At 38.4% G+C, this 20,488-nt stretch overlaps 1 protein-coding gene across 3 annotated transcripts in view; it reads left to right on the top strand.

The window, feature by feature from the left end:
- Positions 1-20,082, top strand: part of NELL1 (neural EGFL like 1) — an 851,548-nt gene extending 831,466 nt beyond the window's left edge. For all 3 annotated transcript variants that reach the window (XM_049890717.1, XM_049890719.1, XM_049890718.1), the window contains 4 exons: positions 7,267-7,460; positions 15,001-15,177; positions 17,646-17,870; positions 19,635-20,082. In XM_049890717.1, the coding sequence (XP_049746674.1) occupies positions 7,267-7,460; positions 15,001-15,177; positions 17,646-17,870; positions 19,635-19,685 (647 nt within the window). In that variant the 3' untranslated portion in view covers positions 19,686-20,082. The remainder of the gene's footprint in view (positions 1-7,266; positions 7,461-15,000; positions 15,178-17,645; positions 17,871-19,634) is intronic.
- Positions 20,083-20,488: the final 406 nt, after the last annotated feature.

A 20,488-nucleotide genomic window follows, 5' to 3' on the forward strand; every position in this document is an offset into this window, starting at 1 on the left:
TTAGAGGAGACCATAAATTACAAATCTTTTTGTAGCCACTGGTGGTACATCTGTTGAAATTACATTTTGAGGCAATTTCTGGAGTGATTTTTCCATGCATCTTCCTCTACCCTTGTTCTCAAGCATTTGAGGTAGAATTTGGGGAAAAAAGACCCCTATATGCACAATGTTGCCTTCCTATTTCAGTGTGGTTCCTACTTCATTGTGTTTATTGTATTTTGAACCAGACCCAAGGGCTTTCCAGATGAAAACTCAAAAATAAAATGTGTTCCCTGAAAGGGAGGCTTGCGTTTTTGCCTTGTGCTTATTGAAGATCCCCCATTTGGCAAAATAGGCTTTATTACTGACCTGTGATTTTCCTGATTTAAGTTCAATTAAATAAATACATTGGACATCTACAATGTACTCTGTTTTCTTGGCACTGGGAAGGGAAAAAGGAATAAGATTTGGTCCCTGCCCTCAGTAAACTTACCATCTGTCTTCATAGATGGAGATATTAAATATGAAGCTCCTAAGAGATAAGTATAAGGATAAAACTATACTTAAGGTACAGAAGAGGCAAAAAGTCAATAATGACTGTCTCGTAGAATGAGGGATGGTGATGCTTGAGCTGGATTTTGAAGAATGTATAATGGTGATGATAGCACAGAAAGAGAATTGGTTATCTTATCAATTAATTGATATCCCACCACTTTCCGTATGAACTGAGGAAAGCAGAGATGGGAGGAGGGCACTAAGAACACTAAGAAAAAGCATGTTCAAATCAAAGACATAGGAAACAATGTGACCTATTTGTGGATCTCCCATTGCTTTTGAATGGCAAGGGCAGACAATTACAATGGAAGCATCAGATAAGGGCTTATATAAGCATCTGAGTATTCTGTTGTATGCATTAGAGAGCATCTGAGAGGTGATGAGCAGAAGAATGACATGCCAAGGTTTGCTTTGTATAACATTATTCTCCTATGGTTCTCATCTGACTAACCAGAGTCCAAATGTCTGGATCCTACTCAGGATCAGTTAAAGCAGTCTGTAGTGGTGGCGGAAATCCTGGTGGCCTAATAGTTAAGTGCTATGGCTGCTAACCTAAAAGGTCAGCACTTCGAATCCACCAGGCACTCCTTGGAAACTCTATGGGGCAGTTCTACTCGGTTCTATAGGATCGCTATGAATCAGAATCTACTTGATGGCAACAGGTTTGTTTGTTTGTTTGTAGTGGAGGCAAGCCTGAACACTGATGCTTTTTTAAAGGTTGCCCAAATGTTTCTTCTGTGCCTATAGTTAAGAATCACTGTGTTAGAGTGAGAAGTGCCTGGAATCAGGGAGACTACAAGGAGGCTATTGCAACAGCCTCCAGATGATAGATGAGGGTCTGAGCTAAAGTAGAGTTCAAAGAAACCTGGATTTTATTTTTTATGGTTACATATGTAATGCTCCCTCTATCAATCAATTTATTGTCTATCTCTATCTCCTATAAATACATACTAGGTTATAAACATGACAACAGAAGTATAAAACAGAATATTTGTAATTAAGTTACTTTCAGCAAAAACTGGGAAGATGAGAATAATACCAAAATGTCACTTTAGGATTGTTCCAAGATAATCTATACCTAAATGCTGAACTATGTGGTACCAACTATCATTGCAATGCGATTTCAGACAAGGCGAATTATTATCGTGAACTGGCATCCTTTTGGGAAGTGCTTAACTAAGGCGGCAGTTCTTGAACTTTTCTTTAATATTTATGCTCAGTAAATCAAGAAACAAATATTTATTGAGTCCTCACTTATTTACATTTTCTTTTTTTCGGAAGACTATAGGTTAGATGGATGTGGTTTCACACAGGAGATAAATGAGGGTCAGGGAGGTTAAATAATGTGCCCAAGGACACATAGCTGTGGTGTGTAAAATGACTGGTACATGGTAAGCGCTCAGTGGAAGAGCGTCAGCAAAGATGGGTCATCTGACTGCCAAATGCTGCTGTTAGTTGGGAAGACTTAGAGGAGGGGAAAAATGTGGAATAATGACAGCTTTCTCAGCAGGGGCACCTTGTGGTCAAATGCACTGAGGATTGCATGGACGAGACCAGGAACAGTGAGGAGCCCAACTGTAGTTGACCTCAAATCCAGGCATCACAATTTAGAATCATTTATGTGATTTCCAAAAAATGAATCAATAACTAAATGGCTTGACTTGGCTACAGTTGGTGGGGCAGACACAAAAAGTAGACCCTGGAAGGAATTAGCTTCTGGAAATATTGTTGGAATTACTAAATGTCTTGTTCTACTTTGTATCATTGCTGTGAAGCAAGATTTTATACCAATTCAGGGCATGCAGTCAGTAAGAGAAAATAAGTTCTTTACTTACTTTTATTTTAAGTCACCGTGGTTTCAAAGTTCTAGCAAACTTTGATTGGGTAATTATATCGTGTTGTCCTCGGAATTTCCACTAAAAATACTGAAGATTTCAATAAGATCTTATCTTTGAAAATACGTTGAAGTGTCTAGAGGGTAAATAGTCAAGAATAGATAAAACCACAGAATATATTAATATGCTGAAAGGTAATATTAGTGGAAAGAGCTCTAGTGCAGCTACCAGAAGGTGCGGGACATAATCCTTGCTCTCATATGTACCCACTATGTGACAATGAAGTCACTTAACCTCCTTACACCTTGGTTTCCTCTTTTGTCAGATGAGAAAAACTGTTTATCTTGCCATCAAGTGGCCTAACTAGTGAAAAAGAGCTTTGAAAAACCGTGAAACAATGTAGTTAAATACAAAGCAGTAGCAGTAAAATTGATATTATGCCTTTAAAATTACTTTGAACCCTTTAGGGGAAAATGCTATTTATAATTATTTTTTCTTTAGCTCCACAATTCTTAACCAAATGCCTACAACTTTGTACAAGATGCAATTTAGGATGTAAAATAAGTTAATATACACTTTTCTTATTTTGACTTTTTATAGGAGTCAAGCCTACCAACCATTAACTGACCAGTTATCTATGTACACTCCTGTGTCTGCCCTTGTCACCTCTACGAAGACAGTGTCTTACATGTCTTTGTCAACCTTTGTAGCACCTACTGTGCAAAGAACCTCTTCGAGAGTTCCCTGGGCTGGATTCATAGTAGACTTTGGCTAAAAAGTTTTTTGAAATCAATGCTGTCATCTGAAAAATATTTAAAGGGCATGGCAGTGGATTAGTCAGGGTAATAGGCACTGGTAGACATGTGAGCAGTGTCTTCAGATAGTTTAAGGATTCACCATGACCAAGTGGGATTCATACCAGGTATGCAGGGATGGTTCAACATTAGAAAAACAATTAATGTAATCCATCATATAAATAAAACAGACAAGAATCACATGATCTTATCAAGTGATGCAGAAAAGGCATTTGACAAAGTTTAACACCGTTGATGATAAAAACTCTCAGCAATATAGGAAGAGAAGGAAAATTCCTCAGCATAATAAAGGGCATTTATACAAAGCCAACAGCCAACATCATCCTAAGCAGAGAGAGCCTAAAAGCATTCCTCTTGAGATCTGGAACCAGACAAGGATGTCCTTTATCACCACTCTTATTTAACATTGTGCTGGAGGTCCTAGCCAGAGCAATTAGGCTAGATAAAGAAATAAAGTGCACCCAGATTGGTAAGGAAGAAGTAAAAGTATCTCTATTTGCAGATGACATGATCTTATACACAGAAAACCCTAAAGAATCCTCCAAAAAACTACTGAAACTAATAGAAGAGTTCAGCAGAGTATCAGGATACAAGATAAACATACAAAAATCAGTCGGATTCCTCTACACCAACAAAAAGAACATCGAAGAGGAAATCACCAAACCAATACCATTTACAGTATACTTAGGAATAAATCCCACCAGAGACATAAAAGCCTATACAGAGAAAACTACAAGACACTACTGTAAGAAACCAAGAGACCTACATAAGTGGAAAGACATACCTTGCTCAACATTGTAAAAATGTCTATTCTACCAAAAATTACCTATAAATACAATGCAATTCTGATCCAAATCCCAACGACATTTTTTAATGAGATGGAGAAACAAATCACCAACTTCATATGGAAGAGAACGAGGCCCCGGATGAGTAAAGCATTACTGAAAAAGAAGAACAAAGTGGAAAGCCTCACTCTATCTGGTTTTAGAACCTATTATACTGCCACAGTAGTCAAAACAGCGTGGTACTGGTACAACAACAAATACGTAGACCAATGCAACAGAATCAAGAATCCAGGCATAAATCATCTGCATATGAGCAGCTGATATTTGACAAAGGTCTAAAGTCAGTCAAGTGGGGAAAGACAGTCTCTTTAACAAATAGTGCTGGCGTAACTGGATATCCATTTGCAGAAAAATGAAATAAGACCCATACCTCACACCATGCACAAAAGCGAACTCAAAGTGGATCTAAAGACCTAAATTTAAAATCTAAAATGATAAAGGTCATGGAAGAAAGAATAGGGACAATGCTAGGAGCCGTAATACATGGCATACACAGTATACAAATCATTACTAACAATGTACAAGTACCAGAAGAGAAATTAGATAACTGGGAGCTTCTAAAAATCAAACACCTATCCTCATCCAAAGACTTCACCAAAAGAGTAAAAAGATTACCTATAGATTGGGAAAAAGTTTTTAGCTATGACTTTTCCGATCAGTGTCTGATCTGTAAAATCTACGTGATCCTGGAAAAACTCAACAACAAAAAGGCAACCCAATAAAAAAATGGGCAAAGGATATGAGCAGGCACTTTACCAAACAAGACATTCAGGTAGCTAACAGATACATGAGGAAATGCTCATGATCATTAGCCATTAGAGAAATGCAAATCAAAACTGCAATGAGATTCCATTTCGCTGCAACAAGGCTGGTATTAATCCAAAAAACACAAAATAATAAATGTTGTGGAGAGACTGGAACACTTCTACACTGCTGGTGGGAATATAAAATGATACAGCCACTTTGGAGATCAATTGGGTGCTTCCTTAAAAAGCTAGAAATAGAACTACCATACGATCCAGCAGTCCCACTCCTTGGAATATATCCTAGATGAATAAGAGCCTTTGCACGAACAGATATATACACACCCATGTTCACTGCAGCATTGTTTACGATAGCAAAAAGATGGAAGCAACCAAGGTGTCCAGCAACAGATGAATGGATAAATCAATTACGGTATATTCACACAATGGAATACTACACATCGATAAAGAACAATGATGAATCCATGAAACAATTCATAACATTGAGGAATCTGGAAGGCATTATGCTGAGTGAAATCAGTCAGTTGCAAAAGAACAAATATTGTATGAGACCACTAGTATAAGAACTTGGGAAATAGTTTAAACAGAAAAGAAAATATTCTTTGATGGTTACAAGAGTGGGGAGGGGTATTCACTAATTAGATAGTAGACAAGAACTATTTTAGGTGAAGGGAAAGACAACACACAATACAGGAGAGGTCAGCACAACTGGACTAAACCAAAAGCAAAGAAGTTTCCTGAATAAACTGAATGCTTTGAAGGCCAGTGTAGCAGGGGCGGGGGCTTGGGGACCATAGTTTCAGGGGACATCTAGGTCAATTGGCACAATAGAATCTATTAAGAAAACATCCTGCATCCCACTTTGGAGAGTGGCGTCTGGGGCCTTAAACGCTGGCAAGCAGCCATCTAAGATGCATCAATTGGTCTCACCCCCAGGACCAAAGAGAATGAAGAACACCAAAGACACAAGGTAGTTATAAGCCCAAGCGACAGAAAGGGCCACATAAACCAGAGACTACATCAGCCTGAGACCAGAACTAGATGGTGCCCGGCTACAACCGATGACTGCCCTGACAGGGAACACAACAGAAAGCCCCTGAGAGCAGGAGAGCAGTGGGATGCAGACCTCAAATTCTCATAAAAAGACCGGACTTAATGGTCTGGCTAAGACCAGAAGGACCCCAGAGGTCATGGTACCCAGACCTTCTGTTAGCCCAAGACAGGAACCATTCCCAAAGCCAACTCTTCAAACAGGGATTGGACTGGACTATGGGATAGAAAATGATATCGATGAGAAGTGAGCTTCTGAGACCAAGTAGACACATGAGACTATATGGGCAGCTCTTGTCTGGAGGGGAGATGAGAGGTCAGAGGGGTTTAGAAGCTGGCAGAATGGACACAAAAATAGAGAGTGGAGAGAAGGAATATGCTGTCTCATTAGGGGGAGAGCAACTAGGAGTATACAGCAAGGTGTATATAGATTTTTCTATGAGAGACTGACTTGATTTGTAAACTTTCATCTAAAGCAGAATAAAAATTTTTTAAAAAATAGTTTAAGGATTATCTTTAGTAAGAGAGAGTAGACTTTTCTTGAGTGGTCTCAGAACTAAGACCAACTAGTAGAAGTTACTGGATAACATATTTCATCTAAATTCAAAGATGGATGTGGCTGCTTTGAAAGGTAGTAGATTTCCCATTGGGAAAGGGCTTCAGCCAGGGCTGGCAGCTATGTGTTGGAGATGACTCTAGTTTTGAATGTTAGGGTGAGCTGACTGGATGTATGTTTTCCTTCCATAATTGGCTGTCAATGAAAAATGGCACAATATATGTGTGTCTTTCATCAGCATCCATGCCATACCCTTTTGCATGAGATGCTTTCCCCTGTGAGGAAAAATGCCGCTGGTCATTAGGGTGTGAGTCTTTGATTAGGCAAGGTGTCTACTAAGAATTATGCCTGCCTCTTTCATCCTTGACCCCAAGAACTGGGGGCAGTCTAATTGGTTTATGTGCACCCTAATTGCCTATGTATTTCCACTCAGTGGCTAATCAGTCTATTCATACTTTTTCTAAAAGACTCAAATCTTCGTGGGTATGTCTACATTGTTAACAAATTAACAAGGTTTATGGCCTCTGGATGGACTGTTTCTTGAGAATATCCAGAAACAGTGCATGGCTGCTACTGGATATTTCAGCAGTTGCTGTCAGACAGTTTAAGCTTTGAGTCTTGGACCTACTATTTATTAGCTGTATAACAATAGGTATGTTATTTAACTTCTATGAGCCTCAGCCTCATTGCAAAATAGAGATAGGATTAGATCCTCCCACAGGGAGCTGGCTTGCAGAGCAAGTGAGATGCACAGTACCTGGCACAAGGCAAATGTTCAATAATGTTAGCTATTGCTATTGTAAATGATTATTTTCAGAGTTCCCTTAGCTGGACTCTAAAGCTCTGTGAATTCTTTCTTTATTGCAGACATCGATGAATGTGCCTTAAAAACACACACCTGTTGGAACGATTCTGCCTGCATCAACCTGGCAGGGGGCTTCGACTGCCTCTGTCCCTCTGGGCCCTCCTGCTCTGGTGACTGTCCCCATGATGGAGGACTGAAGCACAACGGGCAGGTGTGGACGCTAAAAGAAGACAGGTGTTCTGTCTGTTCCTGCAAGGTGAGACTCAAGTGGTGCAGCAGAAATTGTAACTTATTTCTCTCCCTCCCTGTCCTTCCTCCCTCCTCACTTCTCTCCCCCGGGCTGTTGACTCTTGGGTCTCCTGTAATTCCTGAAAAGGCTTCTCCTGTTCTGATCCACACTGGAGCTAATGATGATGTTGAATGGCAGGCAAACCTGCTTCGAATTGATTGTGAAAGGTAAGATGCAGAGTTGAGAAGAGACGGCAGAACCCAGGGGAAGCAGGACAGAGAAGTCAGTATTACTCCTCCCACCGAGAACCTGCCGTGCCTTTAAAGTTGGTTGGGTGAGAGTTTCAATGAGCCCTCATCTCACATTTATACAGATTTGCTGATTAAAACTACTGTTTGTCTGGAATGATCACCTGCATGAACCTGCTCTCTTCTGTGGTGACATCATCCTGAAAAACAAGACTGGCACGTTTGCTTCCACTGGTCAAACAGGTGGATTTCCTTTCTGAACAAATCATATTGATAGTGGGAGTCCTCCTGGTAACTGATGGCCTTCTTTGTTGTTTTCAGTGCTGGGCTAGTTCTTACATTAAGTTGTTTGGAAGTGAGTTTAATGCTTATGAAAATAAAATTCTGTCATCATCTGGTTTTGCTTTATGCTTTGCAAAATAGGCCTGTTAAAGTGTTTGATTTTCTTCTGCTTTTGTTGGTATTCCCTATTTATTTACCATGGCTGTTGCTTTACTGCAGTTCTAGTGTGTTTCTGTGCCTATTAATCTTAGGCTTTATGGGCATGGGAACCCGAGAAATTACCTGCTTAGTAGCTTCTTTGAGAGCTGGGGCTCCCAATAAATTTCTAGAGTGCTCCCTAGGAACAGAGAGTTGAAATGAGTCTTGAAAAGTCATTTAACTCATCAGCCTGCCTTCACATCTGCCACTCTTTAACAGACCTGGGGGTACCTATTTAGTGGAACTACTTTATCCAGTACTTAGACCATTGCCCCATAATGCTTGCTCCTCTTATATATAAACATATTCCCACATACCCAAACTTAGGTCCATTGCCTGCATTGATTAAGCCCCTCCTATGTTAAAAAAAAAAAAAAAAAGGCAGTTGCTGTCGAGCCATTTCCAACATATGGTGACTACATGTGTGTCAGAGTAGAACTGTGCTCTACAGGGTTTTCAGTGGCTGATTTTTTGGAAGTAGATCACCAGGCCTTTCTTCCAAGGCTCCTCTGGGTTGACTTGAAGCTCTAACCTCTCTGTTATTAGCCAAGCAAGGTAACTGTCTGTAGTACTCGGGGACTCCCCCTATGTTCCAAGCACCCTGTAATTTACAAATACCATCACATTTAATCCTTATAGCCCAGCTCTGAAAGATAAGGAAACTACAGTTCAAAGGGGTTAGGTAACTTGCCCTAAATCTCACAAGATAGAAATTGTTGAGCTCTAACTTGAACTCCACTTTCTCACCCCAAAGTTCCCATCTTGCCATACTCTACAGATCATAGCTCTTGATATATTTAAAATCAGTCAAGCAATCATTCAATCCAACTTGACTGAGCTTAAACTCAGTACTATGTTAGCAACCATGTGGGACATACCCTCAACAAGCTTTTACACCATTAAGTACAACATTTAACCATGTGGCCCTTACTCAAAGGACAAAAGTTTTTATGAGAAGGAAGAACTCAGAGCGGGTTAGAATAGTTGAGTTGAGATGGTCCTCATGGGAGAGGTTCACAATTACATCTCCATTCAGCCAGCAAAACAAGGATAAATTCCTTTGCCACTTCTTTTCTAGGAAGTATTGTTTTCCAAATTTTTGAGGATGACCATAGCCTGACCCCAGATTCTTTCTGGGGTTTCTAGATTTCTAGTCCCTGAGATAGGCAGAGGATTTTAATTGCGTATTGACTAGTATGAGACCAAAATTTCTTTTTCAGCTTTTGGAATTTTTTTTTTTTTTTAATTTAAGCTCATAATAAAGCAGGGAACTTTACAATAATTAAAATTTTCCAGAGTTTCATTAATTAACTATGTTAATTTGTTCTGCTTTGAGTCCTAAAGTACCTCCAAAGTCTTTATGAGAATAAGACTCAAATTGCCACAGGAGAGAAACAATTCTTGTAATCTTGTTTTGTTGATACGTTGCACCTCTACACTCCTACCTCCTGTATGAATAAAGTGCCAGGCAGCATTTCTTTACATATATCTTTTTTTGTTTGTTTTGTTTTACCAGTTGTATTTATCACCCAGTTTATAACACAGTTTCCAAAAGATTGTAGATGGAGAAGAGGGCTTGGTTTTAGGAACTGAAGTAGGAACCCCACATAACATTTTCTAGTTCATCCTCATAATAGAAAATGAGCTTATTTGTGATCTTCTTTGTTTGTTTCTATTATTTGTGGCTGGAAGTGTTCCATTTTGCTTTTGATAAGAAATGCTGCTAGCACTTAAGCATCTAAGCCATGATTATAATGCTATCATCTTGAAGGCTGAGAAGTAAAATCAAGGTTGGGCTATAAAGTACTAGCTTTCTAATCCTATCCTTGATATTTCAATTTGGAAAGTAAAATTGAACCACACTGCAGCAGAAATACACAAGCCAACAAAAGGTCGACGTGGCTGTTGAAAAAAGCAGAGTCAAATCTCTTTTAAAAGGCACCTTTCTGGTAAAGAGTCAGTGACATCAGGTTAGCTACTAGTGTTTCATGCCGATTGTAAAAGAGGCCCTGAAATGTGCTCACAAATAAATGGAGTTCAGTGATAAAGCTAGGCCAGCATAAATGGATTAGAGTTTTTGTTTAGATGCCATGTGCTTCCTCTTAAGTGACAATTCTTTTGTGTACGCTTTAACCACTTAGTTTATTAGGCACAGAAAGATGGTTGGGATGTTTGAAACCTATGTTCCTCCAGCATTATGCAGATCACATAAACATAAGGTGAAGAATGGTTATCTCCCTGTTTGATCCCTAAATCTTAGATACAGCTCAGCTTCTTTTCATAGATGCCCATCTGTAGCTCTCCTGTTCATAAATTTGTTTGAAGCCTTAGGAAGATATCTTGATTTTCTGCCTGTGTTATAGTAAAGTAGGGCAGTCTACAGGTTTATCAGGGTCTAGGAAAAGTAGCATTTTAGTACAAGTCATTGTATTTATGCTAGAGATTATGGGATAAAAAGGGAAGTGATACACAAACAATTAACTACCTGCCGTGACTTAGAAGAGTCATAAACAATTTGTTGTATTCTGGGAGGATGAAAAAGACAATAAGGAAGGCTTTACAGAGGAAGTAACCTTTGACTGAGGCCTTGAAGGATGAATAAATTTAGCCAAGTAGAGATATGAGGAAAGCAAATCCCAAACAGAAGGAACAGCAAGATCGAAAGCACAGAAGCAAAAGAATATGTTGTGTTAGGAGAAATATAAAACGAATGATGAGATTAGAGTATTGAGAACAAGAAGAGTACGGGAAGATCATAGATGATGATAAACCTGGAGATGAAGACTGGGGCAGAGCCATGGCATGAAATTTAGACTTCATCCTTTAGACAGCAGAGGATGATGACAGATTCTAAGCTTTGGATTGGCATGGCCCAATAAAGGTATGGTTGACAGCATGATGGATGGCCTGAGAAAATCATAGCTGAATAAAGGGAAAATCTCAGGCTGAGAAAAGATTTAAGAGAGTAAAGTTGAGAACTTGAATAAGGGACATAGAGGGAAGACCCCATGGGAGACACCGCAAAAGTTATGGGTCCTGATGACTGAGGATGCCTGCCATTGATTCTGAACCTTGATGACATGTTAGTGTGAAAGCAGCCATAGACAATATATAATTGAACAAAGGAGACTACCTATGTTTCAATAAAACTTTATTTGTTAAATTGGCAACAGGTCAAATCTGGAGTGTGGGCCACAGTTTGCAAACCCTTGGTTTAACTTAAAATATTCAATTTACATAAATAATCTTACCTAAGCCCACCTCCTTGATTTAAAGCTTCCAAACTCTGTAGCAGAAAAGTGATATGCAACCTGGAGTGTATGTATCAGTATGTTGACTATTTAGTAATAAAATGTATAATTTATGCTATAAAGCCTGCACCCCATTTTTACGCAAATAACGCACGCCTTCTACATTTGTTTGACAGCCACACCCTCCTCCCATGAGGTATTGTCATAAGCATACTATGGTAATTTTTGTATGGCAACATGTAAAAAAAAAAAAATTGGCATAGTGGCACTTATGAAATTACCTCATGGAGGAAGGGCGTGGTTGGGAAACAAATGTAGAAGGCATGCATTATTTATGTAAAAATACAATAATTTTCTACAGCATAATAATAAATTCATATTTTTTATTTACTAGAAAAGTGAATATTATGATATTAATTGTTTATAGCTGAAGTTTTATTATAAAACTGCATAAACATTCAGCTTCTGTAGCAGAAAGGTAGAGAAAATACTTGTTTGATATTTAAGTGGGAATCATTCTAACCGCTCTAGCTGGGGTAGAGGTCAAGCTTTTGGAATGGCTGCAGGAATCTATGGAAAGAAGAATTACTCAACATCAGCAAGGTCCATTCTTTTGCCAAATTTGGACTCAAATTTGGATTGTAGCTGTGCTCTGTAAGCTGATGTTTTAAAATAGCATTCTCATTGAATTAATAGAGCCACCTGTGACATTCTCATTATTAAGAATTATTTGCTTGACAATTACCCTGTAATTCAAAAGCCAAAGTGAACATAGCCATTGTTCTGAAACATGTTAGAAACTAAGAGCGGTCTATTCGGCATTTTCACTTAATTGATGAGATGTGAAGTTGCTTTATTTTGCACTAAACCTAGAGGCTTTTCATTTATTCTCATTCATTCATTTAATCAAAACATGGGGGAAAACCTAGATCTCATTGAAACATAAAACATGGGTCCCTTTGCATATCATATGGTGGTAGCCTTTTCTGCAAAAATTTATCTTTTTGCTTGACATTGATCTTAAACATGGCCACATTGGTATCTAAGGTCTCGTTTTTCTATACTTGAGGAGAGTATTATTGCAACATTGATAACTGAGCTGACCAAATGGCTTCATGTTGTAGCTGTCGTTACTTTTCTAAGCTTCTGTTGATTAAAATAAATTCTCAGGGAGCCATTTAGGGCCATGGTTACACAATCAAAGTGTATTAGTGAGTTGAAATAACGTTATATGAGCTGTAAGCCAAAGGCCTGTTGCTGGAAGATTCGTATGATATGAACCCTTCTTTGTCCAGAGTAACTGAATTCTCTAATTCAGTTCACCTGCTTAGCTCTAGGCTCCCTCACACTCTATGTATCTCTGTCACACACACACGTGCATGCACACACGTGTGCATGCACGTGTGTGTGTATGTAATCTTCCATCTCCTGATATTTGTGGAATGCTATGAATTCTCATTCCTTATATATGGTAATAGAACCATCACACACAATTTGGGGAAAAGCATTTTTCAATGTGTTCAGTTATTATATATGCAGCCAGCATGTCTCCTTTCCATTTTCCATAAAGAATGAAATGTTTTTAAGGATTTTGACTTTAGTTGACAGTAGGCCTGCAAGTCCTGTCCTTACAGCATTGTTATCAGTGAAGTTGATGAAAACCCTGAGGGCTGGTCCATTAAGTTTGCACATGTCAGCATGTTAGCATGAAGGAGGGTGAGCTATGGTGTACGACAGAAACAACATTTAAAAAAAAACATTGTTATAGAAAAGGGTGATGAAATGAATCTAACAAGGTGAAATGTAACAGGGATAAACATCAAATTTTACAATTGCTGCCCCCAAACAACCAACTGCACAAGATGATAGGTTTTAGTTATCAGTAAGCTCAATATTAGTCAACACTATGACATAACCAAAGTAAGAAGGAAAGTAAATATTGGAATGAGGCTGCATTAAAGAAAGAACAGTACTTAAAACAAGGTGACCTTGAGTCCTAATCCAGTTTGTGTTGGTCAGACCATTACTGAAGAATTACATTTAATTTGCTAACTCTCAGCTATATCATCTGAGGAATGGAAGATATAAATCTCTGTTCTATAGAATTATCAGGATTAAATGTGATAATGTATATAAAAGGCTTAGTACAAGATAAATACTCAGTTAATGATAGCTTTCATTATTTTTTTAAATACTGAAAACTGTTGAAGATGTTGGCAACTGTGACATTGAAAGGATTCAAACTATGGAGAAGGGTTGAGAAATTAGAGATGTTTAACCCAGAGAAGAAATGACTCAGTGGAGACATAAGAGATGCCTTCTGAGAACTGTGGAGTTGAGCTGTTGCAGAAGAGATTGGGAATTCTATGACTACCAAAGGTGTGAACTAGAATCAATGGATAGAGATAATATGAAGTCCAATTTTTAACATTCAGAAATGTACAGTGATGCATACATTGAATCCCTTCCGTAGTGTGGTGAGTTCTCCATGATTGGAGAGCTTCAAGCACAGGCTGAATGACTTTTGAATATATTAGATGTAGAGAGGATTCAAATATAGGTCAAGTGGCCTGGTTATATGACCTTTAAGATACCTTCAGGACCTGAGATTCTTTGGTTTTGTAAATGTTTGGCAAGGCAGTTAAAACCATAAATGGTGGCCACAGGCCTTATGTTTCACTCGTTTTGTCCAGATTCCCTTACATTTTAAGCTTGTTTATCGTCTGAGGTAAGTAGTCCCTCTGACTAACGCACATCTAAATGAGGCATGCTGTAAAATGTTCAGTCTTAAGGCTTAAGTGCTGTTGATCTCCAGTTCTTTATAAGTGTAAGCCCTTAGGACCAATACTGCAGAAATTATACAGTACCTATAATTTGGCCAACTCTCTTGAGGTAGAAGGTAGCACCTGATAACCTCCTGTAATGAACAACCTAAAGGCTGTCTGTGGAAGAAAATTGTTTTGAAATCAGAAGACCTGGTGGTGCCGCTTAGAGAACCACTGCCTGTGTGATCTTCAGTAAGTCACTTAGCCTCTTTGGGCCTCAGATAATTCCTTTGTAAAAAGGGTATAATCAGACTTCCTCCCTGAGTTGTGCGAGGGATAAAATTAGATGAATGCATTTGAAAATGTTAGGCGGCATCGTTATGAACTAGAAAAAGTACAGTAGCCTGATTTTTCAACCAAATGAGTTCTTACATTCGTTTTGCTGCTCAGCTTAATTATAATGCTTACTTAGAAATATGGTTTTAAGGAAACATTTTGAAAATATGAACTGCCAAAGAACATATTGACTTCTTCCTTTTTAAACTAAGAAATGTCTCCATTTTCATTTGACAGCTCTATAGGCAAGGTTAGGGAGAAAAATGGTGTGTGTGTGCGTGTGTGTGTGTACGTGTGTGTGTACGTGCTCATGCATGTGCAGAGGCATGTATTTTGAACAAAATGGAACTGTGGCCAGGATACTACCACGACTCTAAGAAATCTTTACTATGTGTTCTGTAAAGTATTTACAAGATTTGGTTTTCATGATGCAGCCATCCCATCATTTCCCTAATGATGAAGCCTCCTTAACTTCATTTCTAAACAGGATGGGAAGATATTCTGCCGAAGGACAGCTTGTGATTGCCAGAATCCAAGTGTTGACCTTTTCTGCTGCCCAGAGTGTGACACCAGAGTCACAAGTCAATGTTTAGATCAAAATGGACATAAGCTCTATCGGAGTGGAGACAATTGGACCCACAGCTGCCAGCAGTGCCGATGTCTGGTATGTTAGCTTCCATTAGAAGGTGTTGTCCCTTAACCCTGGAAGGAGCTACAAACTCAATTACCTGGAAGCTCCAGCTCCTGGCTGTTTGTAATACTCAATAGGTAGTTATGGGGTCTATGGCTAACAAAAGATTGTATACTCTGTCAAAAGGTACCTAGATTCTACTAATTAAAACATTATGCCAGACAAACAGATCATATTTATGCAGCAGATTTGGCCCAAGGGATGTTAGTTTGCAAATACTTCTTTTTAGGAAACCCAGATTTAAAAAAAAAAAAATCGCTGCTAGTTAGAAAGTTCTCAAAGTCTTGACTGGTACATGTAGTTCTTGTAGCATCAAGTCTTTTATTTCTTGGGACATAACTAACATTAAAGGTTTCAATATGAGAAGTAACAGAGCATAACAGAAATATCAGGCATTGAGTTGTGGGGACCTAGAGTCTAATCCTGCCTCTCCCATGTACTAGCTTTCTGATATCACCTTTGGCAGTCTTGGGGTTCACCGATAATTCTTTTCCTCAAATGTACAACAGGTAGGTGTATGAAAAACTATTTTGTAGGGTTGCAATGAAGATAAGCAAATATATATAAAGGACAGTAACAGTGCTTGGTACGTAGAAGGTGCTTAGTGAATGGTAACTACTGTTGTATTTCCTACATTGAAAAATCTTTTACGAATGCTAAACCTTCATATAGAAAAATGAAGGTTGTTTTAATATTAAAAGTCCAGAGAAAAGGTTAGTTTTTGGGACCAGGTTCTTTCTGCTTTCAATTATATCACAAACAACTATTTCTAAGGATGGGAAGACTTTTAGGACACATTGTTTTAGTGAATGTGATGTTTCATCTGTCAGAGATCATACCTATGGGGTGTTCTGCTTGAGGCGACATGCAATGGAGGGTAGTAGCTGGGTGTCCATAGTTTAACATTCACTGAAATTAATGACTCAATCTATAGATACTGTTTGAAAACAAATATTCAGAGAGATTTTGCTCTAAGTTTCCGTCAGATTTTCTAAAATTATCCAGTGAATGTGCAGGTAATCTTAATAGAATACATTTTTCTGAATTAAAGATTGAGGACTAAAATTCAGTTGAATTCAAATCATAGCCATTTTTTTCAAACTCCGACTTAAGGATACACAAACCCAAGCTTCATACAACTATAGAATTAATTTCCTTGTCAGACTAAAAAATGGTATTTCTTTTACTAAAAGCCAGTAACCGGGCACTCAGAAGAATTGGTATTAATTTTAATAAATTAAATTTTCATACAAAGAATTTCAAAAGTGTATCCTCATCCATCCCCAAACCCTACTATATATATATTAATACTTCCAGGGGAAATTAAAGCTATGTAACACAAAAATTAAAAATTATGAGAGGTTATAGCTAATAAATACTATACAGAACTTCTCGTGTGCCAGATTGGGATGATATCATGGTGGGCAATATAGACATGGTCTATACCTGACCAAATCCTATAGCCTGGTGGCACTGACCAGGTGAACAGTAATTACCACAATTATGAATAGTATCATTTTTTTTTTTATCATGATAAGAGAATAAGAGGCTACATGGGCAAATGGTCTACCATGAGCAGATCTATGGAGCCACAGTTGGCAGATGCTAAGACATGGTAGAGGCTCCAATTGAACTGTTAAGATAGAAAGTCCATTAGTCATAGGTTATGTTCAAAATGATTCTAAAATAATTCTCCTGATATTGCCCAACCTTAACTTTAAATTCTATACTAGCAACTCAAATTACGATGTTGTTGAAAATGTTACAGTGCTTCAGTTTCCCTTTTTGTCCTTAATTTGTCTTTATATACTGATGACCAGTACCTTACCATCTATTTATTCATTTGATTACCACTTACTGACCAAGCACTGTGCTAAGCATCAGAGAGGGAAAGAAACAAGCCCAAAACTCAAGAGCTCAAACTCTAATATGGATTGTACTAATAATTATGATAAGAATCATAAGTATTATGATAAAAATAATTACAGGCTGTTATGGCACAAATAGTTAAGCATTTGACTGCTAACTAAAAGGTTAGCAGGTCAAACCTATCCAGAGTCACCTTGGGAGAAAGGCCTGGTGATCTGCTTCCTAAAGGTCACAGTCTTGAAAACCCTATGGAGCAGTTCTACCCTGCAACACATGAGGTCACCATGAGTCAGAATCGACTCTATGGAACTGGTCACCTGTTAATTGGCACCCAGAGAAAGGACCTAACTCTTTCTGGGGGCTACAGTATTGGTGGTTAGCAAAACACACTGAATAGGTGAAATCTGTGGTGGGTCTTTAAGGAGGAAACACATTGTACCCATAGTGCTAAGCAGGAACATTCAGTGTGGAAGAGAATGAGAATTACTGTGTCCTCTTTCCCCCTCTGGAACTTTGGGAATAGAATTGTGCATAAGAACAATAAACAAGCATTTTTCTCTTTCTCTCCACAGGAAGGAGAAGTCGATTGCTGGCCACTCGCTTGCCCCAATTTGAGCTGTGAGTACACAGCCATCTTGGAAGGGGAGTGTTGCCCCCGCTGTGTCAGTGACCCTTGCCTGGCTGATAACATTACCTATGACATCAGGAAAACTTGCCTGGACAGCTATGGTGTGTCAAGGCTCAGCGGCTCAGTGTGGACAATGGCTGGATCTCCCTGTACAACCTGCAAATGCAAGGTAATTGGCTGTCCTGAGGATAATTAGGCCTCGAATCATTGCCAGCGAACACTTACAGGAGGTTCGCTCCTGATGTTTCTGAATGCACAGATTCCCTGGGACATAGTAGAAACATAGGCAAGCATTGACATCTCACAGGAGGTTAATGTGCCTGAATGGATCATAACTGCATCTTGTATAAAAGCAAATTCTAAATGAACATGGAATAAAATGGCTTTCTGTCTTGCTTTTAAACTGTAGAATTTTAACAATTGGCACTAGGACCAGTGATGGCTGATTTAAGCTATTTTGACCTGCATATTTAAGAAAAAGGGAAAAAGGTCTACCTTCTTTTACCCTGGATATTTTTATAAGCTTTTTCATGAAGCTGTCAGTGCTAAGAAAAAAGTGCTCTAGGAAGTTGTTTGCTTTGTTTACTTATCAACAATGACCAAAGCAGGGGCCTGAAGCTCTTGATGCAACATTTAATTATTTGTGATAACTTTTCCAATATTTTTGGAGGGGTTCCAATGAGACATCCTGTTGTATCCTTAAGACTGAAAAACTGCCCTTTTCTTCCCCTCAAACTTCATGAAGACCTGTGACGTAGCCAACTTGGGGCAAGGGTTAGGCAGTGTGGAAATCTCTGTCAAAACACGTTTACAATCCACGTGATTAAGCAAGTTAAAAACACTAATCTGCTTGGTCCCATCAAGCCCTGGCTCAGCTTCAGGCATTAGTGGCTTTTTTATAAACATAGATTCTTTTTTTTTTTGAAAGTACCATTTTAAGATGCAGCCCCAATAGCATAGGGATAATATCAAACTTCATAAAGCGAAAAGAGCCGTGGTCTGATCGATATCATCAGTCTCCAAAAGCCAAATGTCTAGGACACATGTTATTCAATATCAGTTCTTTGAGATTCATTACAGGTGATAATAAGGAACCCTGGTGGTGCAAAAATTAAACACTATGCTGCTAACCAATAGGCTGGCAGTTAGAACCCACCCAATGGCTATGCGGGAGAAAGACCTGACAATCTGCTCCTGTAAAGATTATAGCCTTGAAAGCCCAGTGGGGGCAATTCTACTCTGTCAATATGGGATCACTATGAGTCAAAATGTACATGGCAGCACCCAACAACAACAAGAACAACAAGACTGATTATAAAGGAGTATTTACATTAATACATGTGACTAATTTTTAATGAATTTCCAAGAATTTATACACTTACATATATATTGTGCCCTTCAGAGTCACCATGAAAGACTCTATATTTATCTCTAATATGCACACCTTTCTGGAACTCCTTCCTGATTTGCCTTCAGAGTCTTGTGGCCCTTTTGATTAGCTTTGTTAATAGCAAATTGTCATCTTTCAGAGGTTTATTTTAGAAAGAACCCAGACTCAGTGCTGTCGAGTCGATTCTAACTCATTTTAGAAAGAATCAAACGTTCTTTGGCATAAGTCCAGTGAATAAGGTTGTGTGAAATCTTAGAAGTAGAAGGGCACAATCTCAAACATAGTTTCAGCCCAGGCAAGGGAATGAGTTTGTACTGCTCGGAGAACGCCAGCGAGAAGGATCTGGGAGGCGGGTATCTCATAAGTCCTTCCTTCCCTTCCATTATTTTTCTAGTTTTTTTTTTTTTTAAAGTAATTTTTCTATAGCATTCTTAGAGTTTGTCTCAAAATATACATGTTCATTTTGAATATAAAAATGGCAGACTGGTACTTGACTTATATTCTATATCTCAAATGGCTAACATGCATGTCTTTGATGTACAGAATGGAAGTGTCTGCTGCTCTGTGGACTTGGAGTGTCTTCATAATAACTGAAGTATTTAAAATGGACTCATCACTGGAGAAAAATGGACAAAACGACCATCCAACATAAGGAGTAGGAGTTGGTGTTTTATACCACAGACAATTACCAAAATCTCCATCTGAGGAAGGTGTTTGGGGGTTGCCTTTTCGGACCTACCACTTTGCTCATTCTTGCTAACCCAGTCTAGGTGACCTACAGTACAGTGCATTAAGTCTATGGTTGTTAAGAGAAGTTCCCCGTGTTGTAAATCACATCTTCCCCTTACCAGATCATTAGCAAATACATTTAAATGATCTCATGGTAAATGTTGCTGTATATTTTGGTTTATTTTGTGTAATGACATAATAGAGACTCGGCTCCTTTTAATTATTTATTTTTCTTGATTTTTTGATCAAATTCTCAAATAAAGTTGCCTGTTGTGATTTTTGTCCCATCTGCTGCATACTAATGTCCCAGTCAAATGTATTGATGAGAATATGTACGTGGAGTCCAAACATACATAGTCATTTATATGTTTCATAGCTGTTGAACACACGCTGAAGCCCAGTCATTCAGCTTGAGCAGGCTGAAGGCAATTATGACATATTAATCAGGGTAAAGACTACAAACATAATTAAATAATCCTTTTATAAAAACTCTCTCCTTCCTCTTGTTAACAAAATCTTAACCCCAGATTTAGAGACAGCCCTTCTTGGCATTGAAAGATAAAGTATCTTTGCATCATTTTATATAGTATTTAATAACTTACAAGGCACTTTCATACTTATTAATTCAAGTTATCAGCACAGCACAGGTAAATAGTATTATATTTTAC

Source organism: Elephas maximus, chromosome 7, assembly GCF_024166365.1.
Source record: "Elephas maximus indicus isolate mEleMax1 chromosome 7, mEleMax1 primary haplotype, whole genome shotgun sequence".
Taxonomy (NCBI): Eukaryota; Metazoa; Chordata; class Mammalia; order Proboscidea; family Elephantidae; genus Elephas; species Elephas maximus.